This window comes from Galleria mellonella, unplaced genomic scaffold (genome assembly GCF_026898425.1).
Source record: "Galleria mellonella isolate WM207_F2 unplaced genomic scaffold, CSIRO_AGI_GalMel_v1 utg19, whole genome shotgun sequence".
Classification (NCBI taxonomy): Eukaryota; Metazoa; Arthropoda; class Insecta; order Lepidoptera; family Pyralidae; genus Galleria; species Galleria mellonella.
Genome location: NW_026442028.1, coordinates 143,236 through 159,778, shown reverse-complemented (window position 1 = coordinate 159,778; position 16,543 = coordinate 143,236). Strand labels below are relative to the sequence as shown.

The window sequence follows — 16,543 nt, the reverse complement described above, 5'->3', positions numbered from 1 at the left end:
TAATAGTTTTTTCGTTGTTTTTCTTGTCGATATAATACTTTTGATCAATCGTGTTTGTAACGTAGTTAATAAAAAAATACTTTTACATATAAAAAATAGATATTTCTATAACACCTTACAGAAGATAGATTAAAAAGTCGATATCCAATTATTTAGGATGCTCGTTTTGTGGCTTCGCTTATGCACAGTTATTTTGTCTGTGCTCGTGTAAATGAGGATCAAATCATATTAGTAGCTGTATCTCTTGGTTTCACCTGCGTAAATTAATATATAAAGTATTATATGTACTAAGTTAGGATATAACCTATCCGTTTACTAATTTTAATTGAAATCCGTTCAGTAGTTTTTGTGTAAAAGGATAACAAACATCAATCTATAGATACAAATTTTTGCATTTATCATATTAATAAAATTTAAGTTGCAATAACATTTATCTTTGTATAAAATTTTATTCAAAACGTAATTCAGTATCGTCATTAAAATGTCGAATATTTTGAATATTGCAAAGTTTTCTACGCACTACAGTCGCTGAATTACCGTTTTTGTAAAATTCGCGTACGCACAACGCACAGTCATGTCCAGAGAAATGCTCTATAGCGACTAAATTTGCAGAAGCTAGGCTACCGAATGACATACCTCCCGAACCCTTTAGAGTAGTTCCGTTCACGAAATAACCAAAACAAATGTCACCTTTCTTTTGAGACACCCTGTACTTTAAAAATTCTGTTTATTACAGGTACACTCACATTATTATTGAGACTATTAAGAGGATCTTGAAGTAACAAGATAATTTCCTAGACGAATTCAAACCGACGACGATTATATAAAAATGATACTATATTTGTATAGGCTTCCTTTAATTTTCACTTATTTATATAAAACAAATACATTTGTCACCCGCATTCCCCTATCCAATTAGTTCACAAAGTTTCCTTCTACGTCAATCTCTCACGGCTCATTGAGGGTCCGTTAATTGAAAAGAGTCCGTTATTTTTTCCAATAATCGACAATTTACTATAACGATAGAAGAAAAAGAAAGTAATTGTCTCATATATATATATATATATATATATATATATATATATATATATATATATATATATATATACAGAAATCTAAATAATTATCTAGAATCTAATTACATATCTAGATGTACATATGTATATACAAACACTAGTTATTGATCTCGGTTTTAAATATATATGAGTTTAGACTTATATCGTTAAGTCTCAACTCGAACGATATCACCGCCTTATGGGTATTTGAGACTTTCAAGGAGGCAGTAGAAAACCTAAAGAAAAATATAAATTATTATTTAAATACAATTGTGACAACAGCTGTCTTAAATACGTGACGGACAAAATTAAAATGAAAAGAAAAAATATATTGGCGAAAACGGGGGTCAAAATAAGATAGAACTATGGTCTATATTATTCCACAGTAATCGATTACCAAGATGAAATTGTACTATGCAAGAATCTGAGGTAACGTATGTATAAATAAAAATTGGATTTCATTATTAATTAGATTATAAAATGTACTTTCCTAATTTTCTCGATCCTCCCATTATTTAGGGTTCCATAGCGAAAAGGTACAAATGAAACCTTATGGTGCGACTTTGTTAGTCCATTCGTCTGTCACAGAGCCATATCTCAGCAACTATGAATGCTGTGTTGTTTTTAAAATTTGGAATAAATTTAAATATTGTTAGCTTATATTGTAGTGGAAATAAATGAAAAACTATATTTATTTTCTATGCTAGGAGTTCCAAAATAGATATTGAAAATTTTAAAATATATTTCAAATTGTGTTCTATTATGACTAGTAAGCCACTAGTTCTGATAGAACATAATTTGAAACGGTTTGATTTGTGTTAAAATATTTTTTATCTAAAGAAAACAAAAACTTATATACAAACTACATTACCCTAAGCTTAATTTATGTACGTTATCCTCAATGCGTGAGTTTAACTCACATTTGACCGGTTGTTTTCTCTCTGTATCGGCATTTTCCATTCTATTTGAATTCAGTCTCTTTAGACAATGTACAAACGAATTTATTTGTGTGAGAATCGTTATTGCTAGCAAATACACGAGATAGCATGAGATAGCGAAGGAGACTGTACAAAAGTCATTTACTTGGGCACCTCTGTCCCGTTCGTGTTTTTACCGTGGAGCTGTTGTGATTGCATGCCTGTGTTTCGGATATGGCAGTGAATTTACAGGGTACAGAGGAATAATACCTGAGTCCTCAGAAATGGCAACGCTTAGGGGTATCATAGGCGAAACAATATGCTCTGTTATATTCATGGTACCGTTCATGTTTATAGACGACGGTTACCACTTTCCATCAGGTGGGCCGACAGCTTGTTTGCCATTCTAAGTTGCATAAAAAAATTTGTTATTTTTCACGTGAGCACTTACCGTAACGATTCTATTGATAGATAGATTTGTACCTTGTTTAGAAGAGTATATCTTCTCATCACATTATGTGAAGTCATTCTGAAGAAAGATTCTGTAATGTCTTATCGAAATAGAATAAATCGTATTTTACGTGGACTTACAAGTGAATTTTGCTTGTACATACAAGCAGATGATATTGAATATCCTATTATCGATACTTAATGTTTAAGACTTAGTCATATCGATAACTTACAAAGGTCACTTACGCCTTGTTAACAATGTATGTTGTAGGCTTAATGTATCGGAATTTCATACAACATTAATAGATTTAATCAATCCAATACAGAGTAAACTAAATTAATTATAGGTATTTTTGGCTTAACAGATTATTATCTAGTGTTATACGAGTATGTAAATGTACAAAATTTCGCAAGTTTCGCACTAACTTTAATATATCCGTAGATAGTTATTAGTCTTCTTAATTTATAAAAATCTCTTATCTCTATGTTCGTACACGCTAATCTCTCAAACCGCGCCGATTTTAATGATATTTGTAAATGTGTATGGTGTTGCTCCAACATAAAAAAATAGGACAGATATCTTAACAAGAAAAAATACCCCAGCAGGCTATAATAGGGGACAAAACAACAATTACTGTATCCGTATATCGTACCAGTAATATATTTTATAGATGTGGAAGTGGCTTTGTATGTTCGTTATCTTTTGGCGTCTTAACCATTCAACCAATGTACATGAGGTATACAATAGTCATTGGGATAGATATGGTCATAAGTCGTTTCTTAATTCTGTCGATCAATTTAACCGTGCTTACCTCGACGACGTCGCTTTTTTTTTACAACACAGGGGGCAAACGAGCATGTGGCTCACCTGATGGTAAGTGACTACCGCCGCCCATGATCACCCACAACACCAGCGACATTGCAGGTGTACTGCCGGCTTTTTAAAAAGGAATATACTCTTTTCTTGAAGGTTATATTGTCGTATCGGTTCGGAAATACTGCTGCTGGAAGTTGATTCCAAAGAATGGTTGTGCGTGGAAAAAAGGGCCTTGAAAAACGCACGGTGGAAAACCGCCACTCGTCTAGATGATTGGGATGAAACTTTAGTTTGTGGATGTAGAAAGCAGTAAATTATATAATATTTAAATAAGCAAATACAAAATGTAAATATCTGAATACTCTACCCTGATGATCTGGTTTCTATCCGATCCTGGATATCTCAAATGAAATCTAATCCCATTCAAATTGAGAATAAACTCAATGTTTTAGATGTAATATTTTTCAGACTAGATACTCCCTTCGACACTAGCTTCGAACCATTTTGATTGTACTTTTAAAAATATTAAAACCTACTTTCTATTTGAACGCTACGATGCACATTGTAGTTGAAGAAGGCATCTGGTCAAATATTATGTCAGAGCATTGAGTTGATACTCGAATACTTTGAAAGCTTTAAACGTATCAGAAATGTTAAAATAAGTCCAATACTTTTTTGTTACGAATATTCTGTTTTAACCAAAAGACAGTAATTTAATCGAGATAAATATTTGAATTAAAATCACAGAATTGTACGACTGTTTACAAAAAAACCAGCAGCTCAGTCATCACAAATTAATATAAAATAAATTTACCATATATATATAATAACAATGCAATGTCATTATATTATGTAAATATTCTCTATACAAATGCTTTGCCAAAAAAAGGACATATACGTATATTGGGTTACTAGTATATAAAGTTAATACTAGATATATGGGTGAAATTTATGTTATAAGTTAAAAATGAAAAATAAAAACGACAGAAAATTTTTACAAGTATATTAATTTTAAGCAACACTTACGTATATGTGTATATATGACTAAGTTCAAATTTTAAAAATCGAACTGATCTAGGTAATTTTGTATCCAACAACTATAGATAAAAAAAAACAATACATTTAAAAAAAAAAGGTAAGCCAAACATTAAATTAGCTAAGTTTTTACTCGTTTTTGGTAATTGATACTTTATCTGTATATTTTAAGAATAAATTTCTTAGACCTTCATTATATCTATTGCACTTACTACTTTAATAATTTTTCTGCATATAGGCCGATCCCAAATATTCTTGATTTTTCTTTGAGACAGCGTATGATCTGTCCAATCATAACAGATATAATACTTAATTTCTTAATAGGAAATATCAAAATTGGATATAAGTAATACAATTATATCCTAATTTCGTCGCTAATATGGAATGAGACAATGTACAGTGTAAGGAGACACGTCTAACTAATCCATTAGTACCCCGAACTAAAGGCATTAGCGGAATTACAAGTAATACCGTTAAAAGCTCATCTATCTATGAGATCGGCCCTAAGTATTCCCATTGAGTTTTGCGTATTGAACTGAATGTCAAGCGTTAATAGGGGTCTTAGTTAGACAGATTGCGTGATGTGATCGCGATTTGCTGTTTTATTGTTGGTTTCGTCTTAATTTTTATCTCATCCAGACAAATATAAGACTTGCCTGACATTAAACGGTATATTCAGAGATATCATGTCTGCTAGTGGAAACCTCTGGTGACCAGAAGACTGGCCTATACTTTGGTCAACGTATCTTTATAGCCATTGAGCGTGAAAATGTAGCAAGACTCCTAGGTACGCTACCAGTTGGCAGTGATCTCAAAGAAATTTTTTATCTTTAAGTAATTATTTAAGGTCTTGTTTCTGATATTTATAGTTACATATATGTAAGGTGTGTATATTACAGATAGATTATATTTTTACATATTTGTATACAATATGCATAATAGTAATATGAATAGTTTAGAGTTAGTGACTCTTAATAATTTCCTTTTATTTAACGGTTATTGTTATATTATAGAAATCTGCAAAACAGGAGATACTGTTTACTTATTTATTCTTTATTGCACAAAAAGGCTTTGTACAAGTGGCGAGCTTAATGCCATACGGCGTTCTCTACCAGTTTTCGCTTACGTTTTTTGTTTTTACCTCTAAGTAAAAACAGAATGCGTAAGAAAGATATAATGAACTATAAATCATTTCAATAAAACTTATAGAAAAAACAGTCAAGTTATTACAGAAAATACTCTCTAAAAAGTATTTTTGTAACAAATGGAAACATTCAATTAATTTTTTTTTTATTAGTGTAGTACAAATAGAAAATATAAATAAAGGACATCAGAAAACTTCTTAATAAAACAGTATGTATACACAATAATAGACACTGAAGAGACGTAGACTCTGATGATATGACTGGACCAGAAGCTAAAAATCGAGCTGTAAAGTTATTTTGTTCACGCACCTCTAAACGAGGCAACTTCAGGCGAATTATTAGATCATTTAGAGGTGAAACACTTGTCACTAAAGGTGATTAAACTAAATGGCAGTCGGAGATTGATACCGAATACGGAAGTTTCTGGAACTTTTGGTAGTAATATTGGCGGTCAATCTTTGAGTATATATATTCGTATATACTCAAAGATTGCCTCGTTTAGAGGTGTGTAAACAAAATAACGGTCAGAGATTAATAGCTAATATGAAAAGTTATGGAACTTCTGGTGGTAATAATGGTCAATCTTCGACTGTTAGCAGTCCCAGATATACAAATGGCAGCGGCATTAAATAAAATAATTCTATTCAAATAACCAGTCTTTGTTCGTTTACGTTTTCATTAATTTCTATAAAAACAGACTATAAGCACAGAGACAGGAGATTCATATTCATAAATGGCATTCATAATTTCAATAGGATTAGTGAAATTTAAAATAATATCAGAAAATCTTTTAAACATTTTCATTTCATGCAAACGGTACCATTATAAAATATAACATTAAATGTTTTTATCCTCAAAAAAATATGAAACATACGTAAGCTAAACTGAACTCGATATTAGCTTAAACCCCGTACAAAACAAATGCAATAATAAATACATAGAGAATATAACGTTCATTATCCAAAGCGCCAAATCTACTAACGTATGAACAAAATCCCTCTCTTTAAAAACAAAGTAATGGCTTTCCAGGCATGAATTTAAAATTATTTTCATATTCTGGTAGCTTTATACCCATATCTGAAGCTTATCTACTTCTCATATATCAATACAATAGCTTTATAGCTATAAAATCGTTTTGTGATAGTTCCTTATCCGAATAAAGCCAGCGCAAGCAGGGTCATCTTTTATAGATTGTACGGCGATCGCCCACGTGAATATAGCTGAAGAAATTTGTCTTTTAAAATAAACTAATAATGCAAAGATGTAGGTAGTAACGATATTGCTTTATTGCATATCTAAATTTACACGATCGACTTTTTATATTATTAGCTAACGATTCGAGCAATATTAATATAAAAACAGTAAAGAATTTTAACATGCAAAGATACAATTTTCTCTCATTTTTTAATAATAACTTTATTAACAAAACGTTGGCTGTCTTGTTTGTCATACTCGTGAACGAGTACTGTTTGTATGGAAGCAAAGAGATTTCTAATAATGGTGACTAGTGACCCCTTGCTAGCAATATATCCTGTCAGGTTAACCTCTAGATTCGATCTGGAATCCATGGCGGTTTATTCATCATGATGTGACTCATCGTCGACTGACCTGCCTTCATTGTTACCTTTCATCACCCACAAGAGTGTGCTTGTTTTTTTAAAAAAAATATTACATAAAGAATTTCTAATATTTAAATTTTATTCTAAAAGACAACAGTGAGTTTACGAGGTTTCAGCTAAAATCGTCTCGCCCAAAAATTAATATTTAAAAAAGCTTATAATTAATTTTATATGAATAAAAATTATTTCTATTTCAATTTACACACTTTAACAATTGATATAATTAATAAGAAAATAAATAGCGGATTAAAGTAAACAGTATATGCAATCATAATTGGTAGTGTTAAAATTCAACTAGGAAGTGAAATTATTATGAGTATTTTCAAACGAAATTATGTTACACAGTAAACTACTTACGAAAATAAATTGTTAATTAGACTATATATTTTTCATAGGATTTACATTTAACAAAGCCGCTTCAAAACCGAGTAAAAAGCGAGCGAGATGTGTTGTTAGCAAGCATTGTAAAAACACCGCATGGTACCCTAGTGGCTGTATGCATTGAAAGTAGCAGTGTAAAAATACTCTTCTGTGTAGAGCATAAGGTATAAATTAGTTTGAAATAAATGAGTTATAACGACTTTACTGTATTATATACTTATACTATTATTTATTCTGTTGTATTAAATAGATTTCAACGTGGATAAATTAATTAGAATTCAGCAGGGATTTTAAAGTTTGAATTAATCTACCGAAATGACGCTGAAGTGATTCTTTGCTGTTACTTATTGACTGACATATGTATTAATTATATTTTTATGGATAAAATGGAATAGCAAACTGTATATGTACTAATAGTGCAGGGTTACTCCATGCACTATTAGTTCACTCTAAGGAGATATTAATAAGGGATAATAATAGGTGAGGATGAAGTCGAAATTCTTTGAATACATTTTGTACGAATTCAGTAGGAATTAATTATAATGATTTCCAGAGAGGAAAGAAAGGAAGACGATCTAATAGAGTAGGTATATTGGTTAAGCATATGGTTACTATCAATAAAATATTTAGCAACATCTAGTTAATTCTATTAATATAATAAACTAGCGGCCCCTCTCGGTTTTGCATGGGTGGATATTTATTTTTTAAGCATTTTTGAATAAACATCGGGTAAATGTATCTTTACGCAAGATATGATTAATTTTATTTCGAAATACCATCTATTTCTGTGCTATTCATAGACGTGCACGTTTGTCATATCACATGTCTGTCCATGTCCCCCACATTTCCCTTATGATCCTTTTCCCGCCGCGTTGGCCATTGTACTAAGTGGGCCCACAGTGTCCAAGATGTGGCTACTATTGCATTTACGACACGCAATAGCCTGTCTTTTTCCAAACATATACCATATTTCATGAATTTTCACATCATATACATCATTTTTCATTCATAAATAGTTGAAGCACCAAGAAGTAAGAAACTAACAAACCTAAACTGTCAAAAGTTATCTAGAAAAAAAAACCTTTTTATTGAATAAGTCCGCCATACTGATCTTTCTTTTCTTAAGAAACCTGTATCTTATAATTTAGGACTTTACTGTGCAATAAAGTATTACAAATAAAAAAACAAACAAACTTATTTTTACATAAATATTTAAGGAAGTACCTAAGAGTAGTAATTATTATAATGCAAAAGGTGTTTAAAAATATTTTTAATATTTTTATTTAAAAGGAACACAAACTCAGTTTTGCTAGAAATAATCAGGAAAGTATTTTAGAAAATTCATTCTAGAATATCCGAGCTTTAAAAACAACTTCACTATAATATTACAAGCATAATAATTATCTTCTTTTACAAAATTTCTCAATATTATAGAATAAACATTTTGTAGAGTAAAACGTGACCAATAAAAATAAAGTTACAGGAAAAATATCAATTGCATAGGCATATAAAATTGATGGCGTAATAAGATTTTCGATACATTCAAAACATAATTTATAATATTCCGAGGCACAACGGAGGAGCGCGGTGTTAAAAGTGGTGGCGATACGTAATAATAATAATAGTATATGGTACAAAATTACATTACTATAAGATGCTCTGTTTTATGAAAAATCATATTTGGGGGCATAACCTAAAATACCTAAACCCGAGGTAAATCAGAAAAATTCATTTCCCAAATTGGCCCGACAGGTAATCGAACCTGGGATCTCATTTAGGCAAAGCAACGTGCTCGCCGCTTCTTCGTCACTCTAATCGTTCGTAATCTATTTTTATAGTTCGTTATTTATATAATATATATCAGTCCTTTTTATTTATATTTTTTACTCATCAGAACTTAGTTTTTTTTCAGAATATATTCAAAACAATATACAAAATTAATCGTCTCACTTTTTATAATTGTGCCACAAACAATCAACAAAGTTAAAGCACCGTGACAATTAAAATTCAGCCCGATATTAAGCCAAGCACGTTTGTTCCCGAGGGCGATATAATTTTTACTACCTTTGTTAAGTTTAACATGGTACCGGCGAGGACTTATTCCTTTTTTTCCTATCCGTACATGAGGACTATGTATTTCATTTTCTTCAAATTGTGGAGTATCATTGAACTAACGTGGGTAGATATTATTAAAATTCGTTTTGTATTTAATATTGTATTTTTACGAACCCACCGATTATAATAGTAAAAAAATATAATATTCATTTTATATACGGTTTAGGGATAAATCCTTTTATAATGGATTTATTATAGATATAGAATAGATAGATCAAAGGGAGATTTTTATTTAGTAATAATTATTAAAGAACTATTAGTTGCAAAATCTAAATATATCAAATGTCTGCTTAGAAAGATTATTATTTTTAATATAAACGTTTTTAAAGTAATCCAGTTCATCAATATACAAGCAGCCTATTATTAATTCTAAGAGAACAAATGAAAAGACGCCTAATTATAAGAAACTTCCATAAAATTGTTTTTGTAATTGCCTAATTTAAATAGTAATTAAATTGTAGCAAATGTGGCTTTTTGCAATCGCCAAAGTTTACACCCGTGTCGGTTCTGTTTTAATCATTAAAGTAGCCAGTTTTTATAGAGAAATCAAAACCTTCAAATATCATGGCCATCAAGCATCAAACACTTATAATTACAATAAACAATAATAGGCCATGGTAAATATAATATTCAACTTTTTACATTTAACTCTTTAGGAACAATAATTACCGATAGGGCATTGAAATATCGATAGGACGGTAGATATGAAACCATTTCCATGGTTACTTGTAACTCAATTAATTTTGCTGTCAAATAGCTAGCTTGCATGATCTGCTTTGGATTTAAGGGGGTCAGTGAAATTTCTCAGTAATGTTATTCAAAATGTACATGCCATATAAATGATATTTCTGGTATTAAAAATACCTAACATTTGTAGTTACTATTTATTACTAGATAGAATGTATATACATTCGTCATAAAAAAAAAACTTGACATCATTATTTTTATAAAATGATTAATTGTATCGTAGGAGGGCGTGTAAAACATGGGCAGTAACGTAAAAAGAAAGAAAGATGCTTAAATCATCTGAAATGTAAACATTGAGACTAATGGAAGAGATAAGCTGGACAGAAAATGTAACGAACGAGGAACTCTTGAAAAGGGTGAACAAGAAAAGAAAAACAATAGAGCATAGAAGAGACAAAATGCTGAGTCATGACGATTTTTAAAGAGCATACTAGAAGAAAAAATAGAAGGTAAAAGAAGAAGGAGAAGATCGAGAAATAACTACATGGAACAGATAAAAGGAAACACTAGGTGTCATGTCGTACATGAAAGTCAAACGAATAAAGCTGGCTGGAAGAGAATGCATGAATTAGTTGCCCCGACAAGAGGATACTCTTAAATGTTGTAGAAAAAGTTAAGGCCCATACAGTGACCACAATAAAAAGAGTACAAACCAATGTACTGCTTGTAGAAACCAAATATTCTTGAAATGGGAGATAAAATGCTGCACTTACTTTTTTAAACATCAAATGCGATATTAATTTCCACATCAGAATAACCCTTTATATAGGTTGCGATATAAACTGCACTTTGTTATTGTCGTAATTTATTTACTCCTTTGGGATTTCTTCAATTTCAAAACTGAAGTTTTCATTTACAATTTTATCTGTTGCGACAAAGTTTATTATTGCCAACTTAACTGTTGAACTGAGTTACGACTGTTGTTGTTGCAATGTAGACAATTAGTTTATGCAATAAAAATATTTACTCATATGAAATAGTATTAATTTTCTTTATTGCGCGAACAAATTTACAACAATGAATTTAAAACAAATTAGTTTTTACGCGCGTCTTCGTCCGCATTACTGGGATGTATTGAGAGATGTTATGTCCATGCTACTGCTCATGTCTATAGGCGACGGTTACCACTTTCCATCAGGTGGACCGTCAGCTTGTTTGGCACTCTAAGTTGTATAAAAAAAAAGATCAGAACAAAAGGTGGCCTATTTTTATATGTATGTCATATTTAATGACGACTGCTTGAGCCGTTAAAACGCTAAGAGATAACAAACACAAACAAACTCGCTTTCACATTTATAATATTATTAAAGAGTTCAATCAAGATTAGTGATAAAAAGAAGTAACTTTTATTTTAAATATTACAGATTCCAAAATTCAGATTGCCGGTTCAATTCCCGGTCAGGCCAGTTTAGGAAAAGAACTCTGAATTGGCTCGGGTTTGGGTGTTCGGAGTTATGCCCCCAGATGTTCGTTGCCTGGTTCTTCATAACAGGGTATCCTATAGTCGAGGGATAGACAGCAGTATTCCTCTGAAAACATCGCCAAAAGTCAAACTGCGCTTGCCAATTCGCCTGTCAAGTGTGACAACTACTGGCAAAATCCCTTCAATGATAAACTGCCATAATCACTGGCCCTGTTCCTTATGACAGTCTATGGGGGAGGTCAATATATAACAGTAGATAAATAACAGCTGACATGATGATGAACTGTCATGTACAGGCATCGTTCAGTTACAATTTTGTTACATTAGTAAGATCAACAAATTAACAGAATAAAAACTTTTTATTTGCGAATCATTAAGTTTAGAAATTAAACTTAGCTAAAGAGTACCTAACGGGAGACATAAAACAAACATTAATCTGACCACTTCAACAAAACAACGATACGTATACCAACTTCTCAACAATTCCTTAACACGCCACTTCCTTTGTTCATTAGTTCTCCAAACTACGAAACAAAGTGGAATAAAGCAAAGTACTCATTAACACTTTAAACATTTATTGAAGCATGCCTCAGAATTATTTATATATATTTATTTATTGTTATCCTATCCTGTCAATACATATAAAAAAATTGTAACTGATCGCTGTCTGTACGTACAAGATATACAAGAAAAACTATTATAGGGGGGCTTTATGAACGCAATAGAAATCAAAACAATGATTTTTAGAATTGTTGTCTATTTGTCTGTACGTTTGTGCACGCTAATCTTAGAAACGCCTATACCAATTTGAATGCGGTTTTCACTAATGCATTGCGGTTTGATTCACTTAACATTTAGTGTTTGTTTTATTTTAATTGAATTATAAATAAAAAAGTTATATCAATAATAAATAATTACATGTATAATACTATAAAATAACCCATCGTTTGAATTGGCTGATATTTTTTTTATCATATGTATTAATTTTCGAAATTTCTGTCTACTCGTGCGAAGCCGGGTCGGATCGCTAGTTAATATAATAAATGCGAAAGTTTAAAACGATGGACGGATAGATGAATGTTTGTTACTCTATCACACATAAACTATTGAACTAATTTGAATACAATTTAGTACATGGATAGGTTATATCCTAACTTTGCACGTAGGTTACTTTATGTATCGATTCACACGGACAGAGCCGCAGGATACAACTAGGATTATTTGTAAACCAACTACCACAATGAATATGATTTACAGGTTAACTACTAAAATATCTTAGACCATAAACTTTACGAGCATATCTATTCATTACAGCATTAATATTCATTGATTAAATATTAAAATTTTACTATTAAACAGGGACGTACTAAGGGAATGTAACAATCTATAAAATGTCCTTAATGTCTTATTCCACTTTCGTAATTAGAGACTAACAAATTAAGGTCGTCGTTGTAACGTAGCGTAATATAAAACACTGCAATGCGTTGCGATGTAGCATCTATGAATCTTGTCGACAGCGCCATTGCGTGACTGTATCGTAACAGATAAGTGCGAAGTGGAAAAAGAGATATAGACTCTTCACATGTCTTGTTTCTCCTATTTTTTATTATACAAGTATCTTTTAATTTATTCTGGCATCTATTTCAAATGTTTAATTAAGTGGTTGTCCTACCGGATGTGTTGTAACGTTGCTGCGCCATTAAATTTAATTAAAATGTCACTTATATAAATCGCACGAGCATTTATCTTAATGTATAAAAACTCGTTTTTGAGATTAGCGTGCACAAACGTACAGACAAATAGACAAAAATAAATGCATTCACGCTAATCTCCAAAACCGTTTGACCGATTTTAATGAAATTTTATAAATGTGTATTGTTTGTTCCAATTTAACATATAGAATACTTTTTATCCCGATAAGAAAAAAAAAATTATATTACGTACATAATATTATATAATTATCTAAAAATAATTAAAAATATTTGTAAAAGATAAACACCCTGTATCTGTATACAGGTTGTTTATTTTTTGAGACACTATTAATGAACTACTAATACTAGTTTTAGGGATTAGGTTACATTAATTAACAACTGTATTCATACTTACATTTAAAAATATAAAAAATGCCCCGATTATTTTTCAAATTAAAGTGTAATAGTTTATGAAGTACAAAGGTTTAAGTTACTCGTATTGTAAAAATCTATTAACAAGAGTATCTATGCACATAAAGTGCCAAAATAAAGAGCGACCGTTTCTATCTGAATCCGGCTCTGTTTTATCCTCACTAAGGGAGATTTTCGTTTATTATTTCACCGTTGTTACCCGGTTTTGGTCGGTACACGACAAACTACGTACAAACTCCTACTTGTTTTGCATAATTAGATAAACCGTCCCACAGGAGCAATGAATTTACTGGGCCATCAATGTTGGTGTACATTTTCTACGGAACTCTGATTAACAGACGTTGGGAAGTGTAAACAGATTTAAATTTTGCGTTACCAATATTATATTTGTATATATACTCAACACGATTTTATAATGTGGCAAGATGAAGTTTATAACTTAGTATCGTGTTAGGTTAGCTACTAACAAAGTAAACCGTACTCCAGACTGTATTCTTGTAAAATTCTGGTGTACTTTCAACTGCTTTAAAAAAAAGTTTTTACTTATACTACATTTGTTTATGTACATAAATAATTACAATACTTTTATTTGCTATAATTTTGAGTGAAAACATTAGATCTTATAAATGAAAAGTACCTTAAAAAATCTATATATAATAGATCAAGCGTCCAAATATTGAAGACAAAAATTATAGATAGATAAATAGATACTCTTTATTGTTTCCTCCAAAAGATAACAATAGTAAATCTATTATAGATAGAAACAATAAAAAAAATCACAGCGAAAAAACAATGGGTGACCTTACCGCTAAAAGCGATCCCTTCCCGGCAACCTTTGATGAAAACAATTATAATAGTAATTTTTAATATTATTTGATTGCTTCATTAATTTTGTATATATTTCCATATTAATTGGATATCAATAAATACTCAGAAGAGAAAGGCCTTCCGTGAAAACTATCATAATTAATTCCTTTTGAATTTACTACGATGGACTAATTAACTGACTGACCTGACTTTATCCCCATCATTCTATCCTCCTGTAGTACCATACTTTTATGTACCATTAACATAGGCGGATTATCATCATCACAACAGCCGTAAACTGCACATATTTGAAGATAGGCCACTCCTATAAGTTTGCCTGTAGTTTTCATGCGAGGCAGTGGGTTGGTAACCGCAGTTAGGCTTTTGGTGATGTTTTACGTAATAGGAACGCTATTGCCTATCTATCGACTATTAAGTTCTCTTAAGAGAATTTAACAGTAGATAGATAGTTAAGTATCCATTCTCGTGTGTATGTGTGTGCGTGTGTGTATGTGTGTGTGTGTCGTAAGAGGCGACTAATCGCCTCTTACGACACACACGAGAAAGGAAGGCGTGGCCTATTCTATGCCAGGACAACACAGCGTAAACATAGGCTAGTGCATAATTCTATCTTCATTAATAAAAAAGTACTAATATATAGGTATACTATAATGTTTACTAAATGTAAGTACCTCGGGTTCAGAACAAAGCGGCAACCGTGACGTTTAATGACTCCACTGAGACCACAGCGAGACATTAATGTACACCTAATTTACTTGACGTACTGCTTACTGCAGGTATGATCATCAAACATTTATTTATTTATTTAACTCTTTATTGCACAATAAACAAAAATATACATATATATTGAACAATTCAAGTGAAATACAGTAACATAAATACAGATTGAAATATACACATAAAGGTACAAAAGGTGGTCTTATCGCTAGGGCAATCTTTTACAAACAACCTTTGGTTAAAGGAGAACAGATAGAAGTGGGTAGTTTTAATATTTTTTTCGTGTATATATATATATATATATATATATATATATATATATACAATATACAATATACATAAACAAACACATATAAATACATACACAGCACACACAAAGAAGTAGGAAAAATGACTAAAGCCTAAACTGCTGCATACTTACATGTATTATTTTTGAGATTTGAAGAAATAAAATTCCATAATACGCAGATAGGCAGATAGATTACCCAATTACATGTGTGGTATCCCGTTAAGTCGTCCTCTACTTAATTTTCCTAAATCAATTCTTCACGATTGTCGGCAGAAGATTAACTGTTTATTTGTTTAAATTAATTTGTTTAATTTCATTACCATTATTGTGTGTGACTGCCAATACTCGAAGATTGACTATTACTACTAGAAGATTAACTATTAAGAAAATGTCGAAGAAAATATTCCCTGAAGTAATATTTAAAAAAAAAAAATTATTAATATACTGTTTATAAGTAAATTGTATCAGACTCTTTCCATGGTATTTATCATGATTAAAGATAACGGGTTCCATCAGGGCTGTTCGCATGTTTACCATTTGTAGTAGTAAAAACATGATATGCACGGTTTTGGCAGAACAATTTGATATTGACCCGCGGCTACATTCATGTAGCCCTTTTATCTCACGAAATAAAACCCTCTATTTAAGAGCTTACGGTATGCACATGGAATGTAGAATACAATTTTTGTAATCCGATATTTATTTGAAAACAAACCATGATTTTTCTAATGGAGAATTCGCCGAAATACGGGTTTTACCTGAAAAAAACATGTATTTCTGTGAATGTTTTGTTCTCTGAGTAATATTTGATATAAGCAATTGTCTTTTTTGTGTCTTTTTATATCAATATGTGTGAACTTTAGTTGTACTTCACACATATAA

General features: G+C 31.0%; 1 protein-coding gene across 1 annotated transcript in view; it reads right to left on the bottom strand.

Annotated features, from left to right (window-relative positions):
* Positions 1–16,543, bottom strand: part of LOC128200486 (uncharacterized) — a 29,010-nt gene that overhangs the window by 524 nt on the left and 11,943 nt on the right. Inside the window, exon 3 of the mRNA XM_052894080.1 lies at positions 538–707. Coding sequence (XP_052750040.1) covers positions 538–707 — 170 coding nt within the window. The remainder of the gene's footprint in view (positions 1–537; positions 708–16,543) is intronic.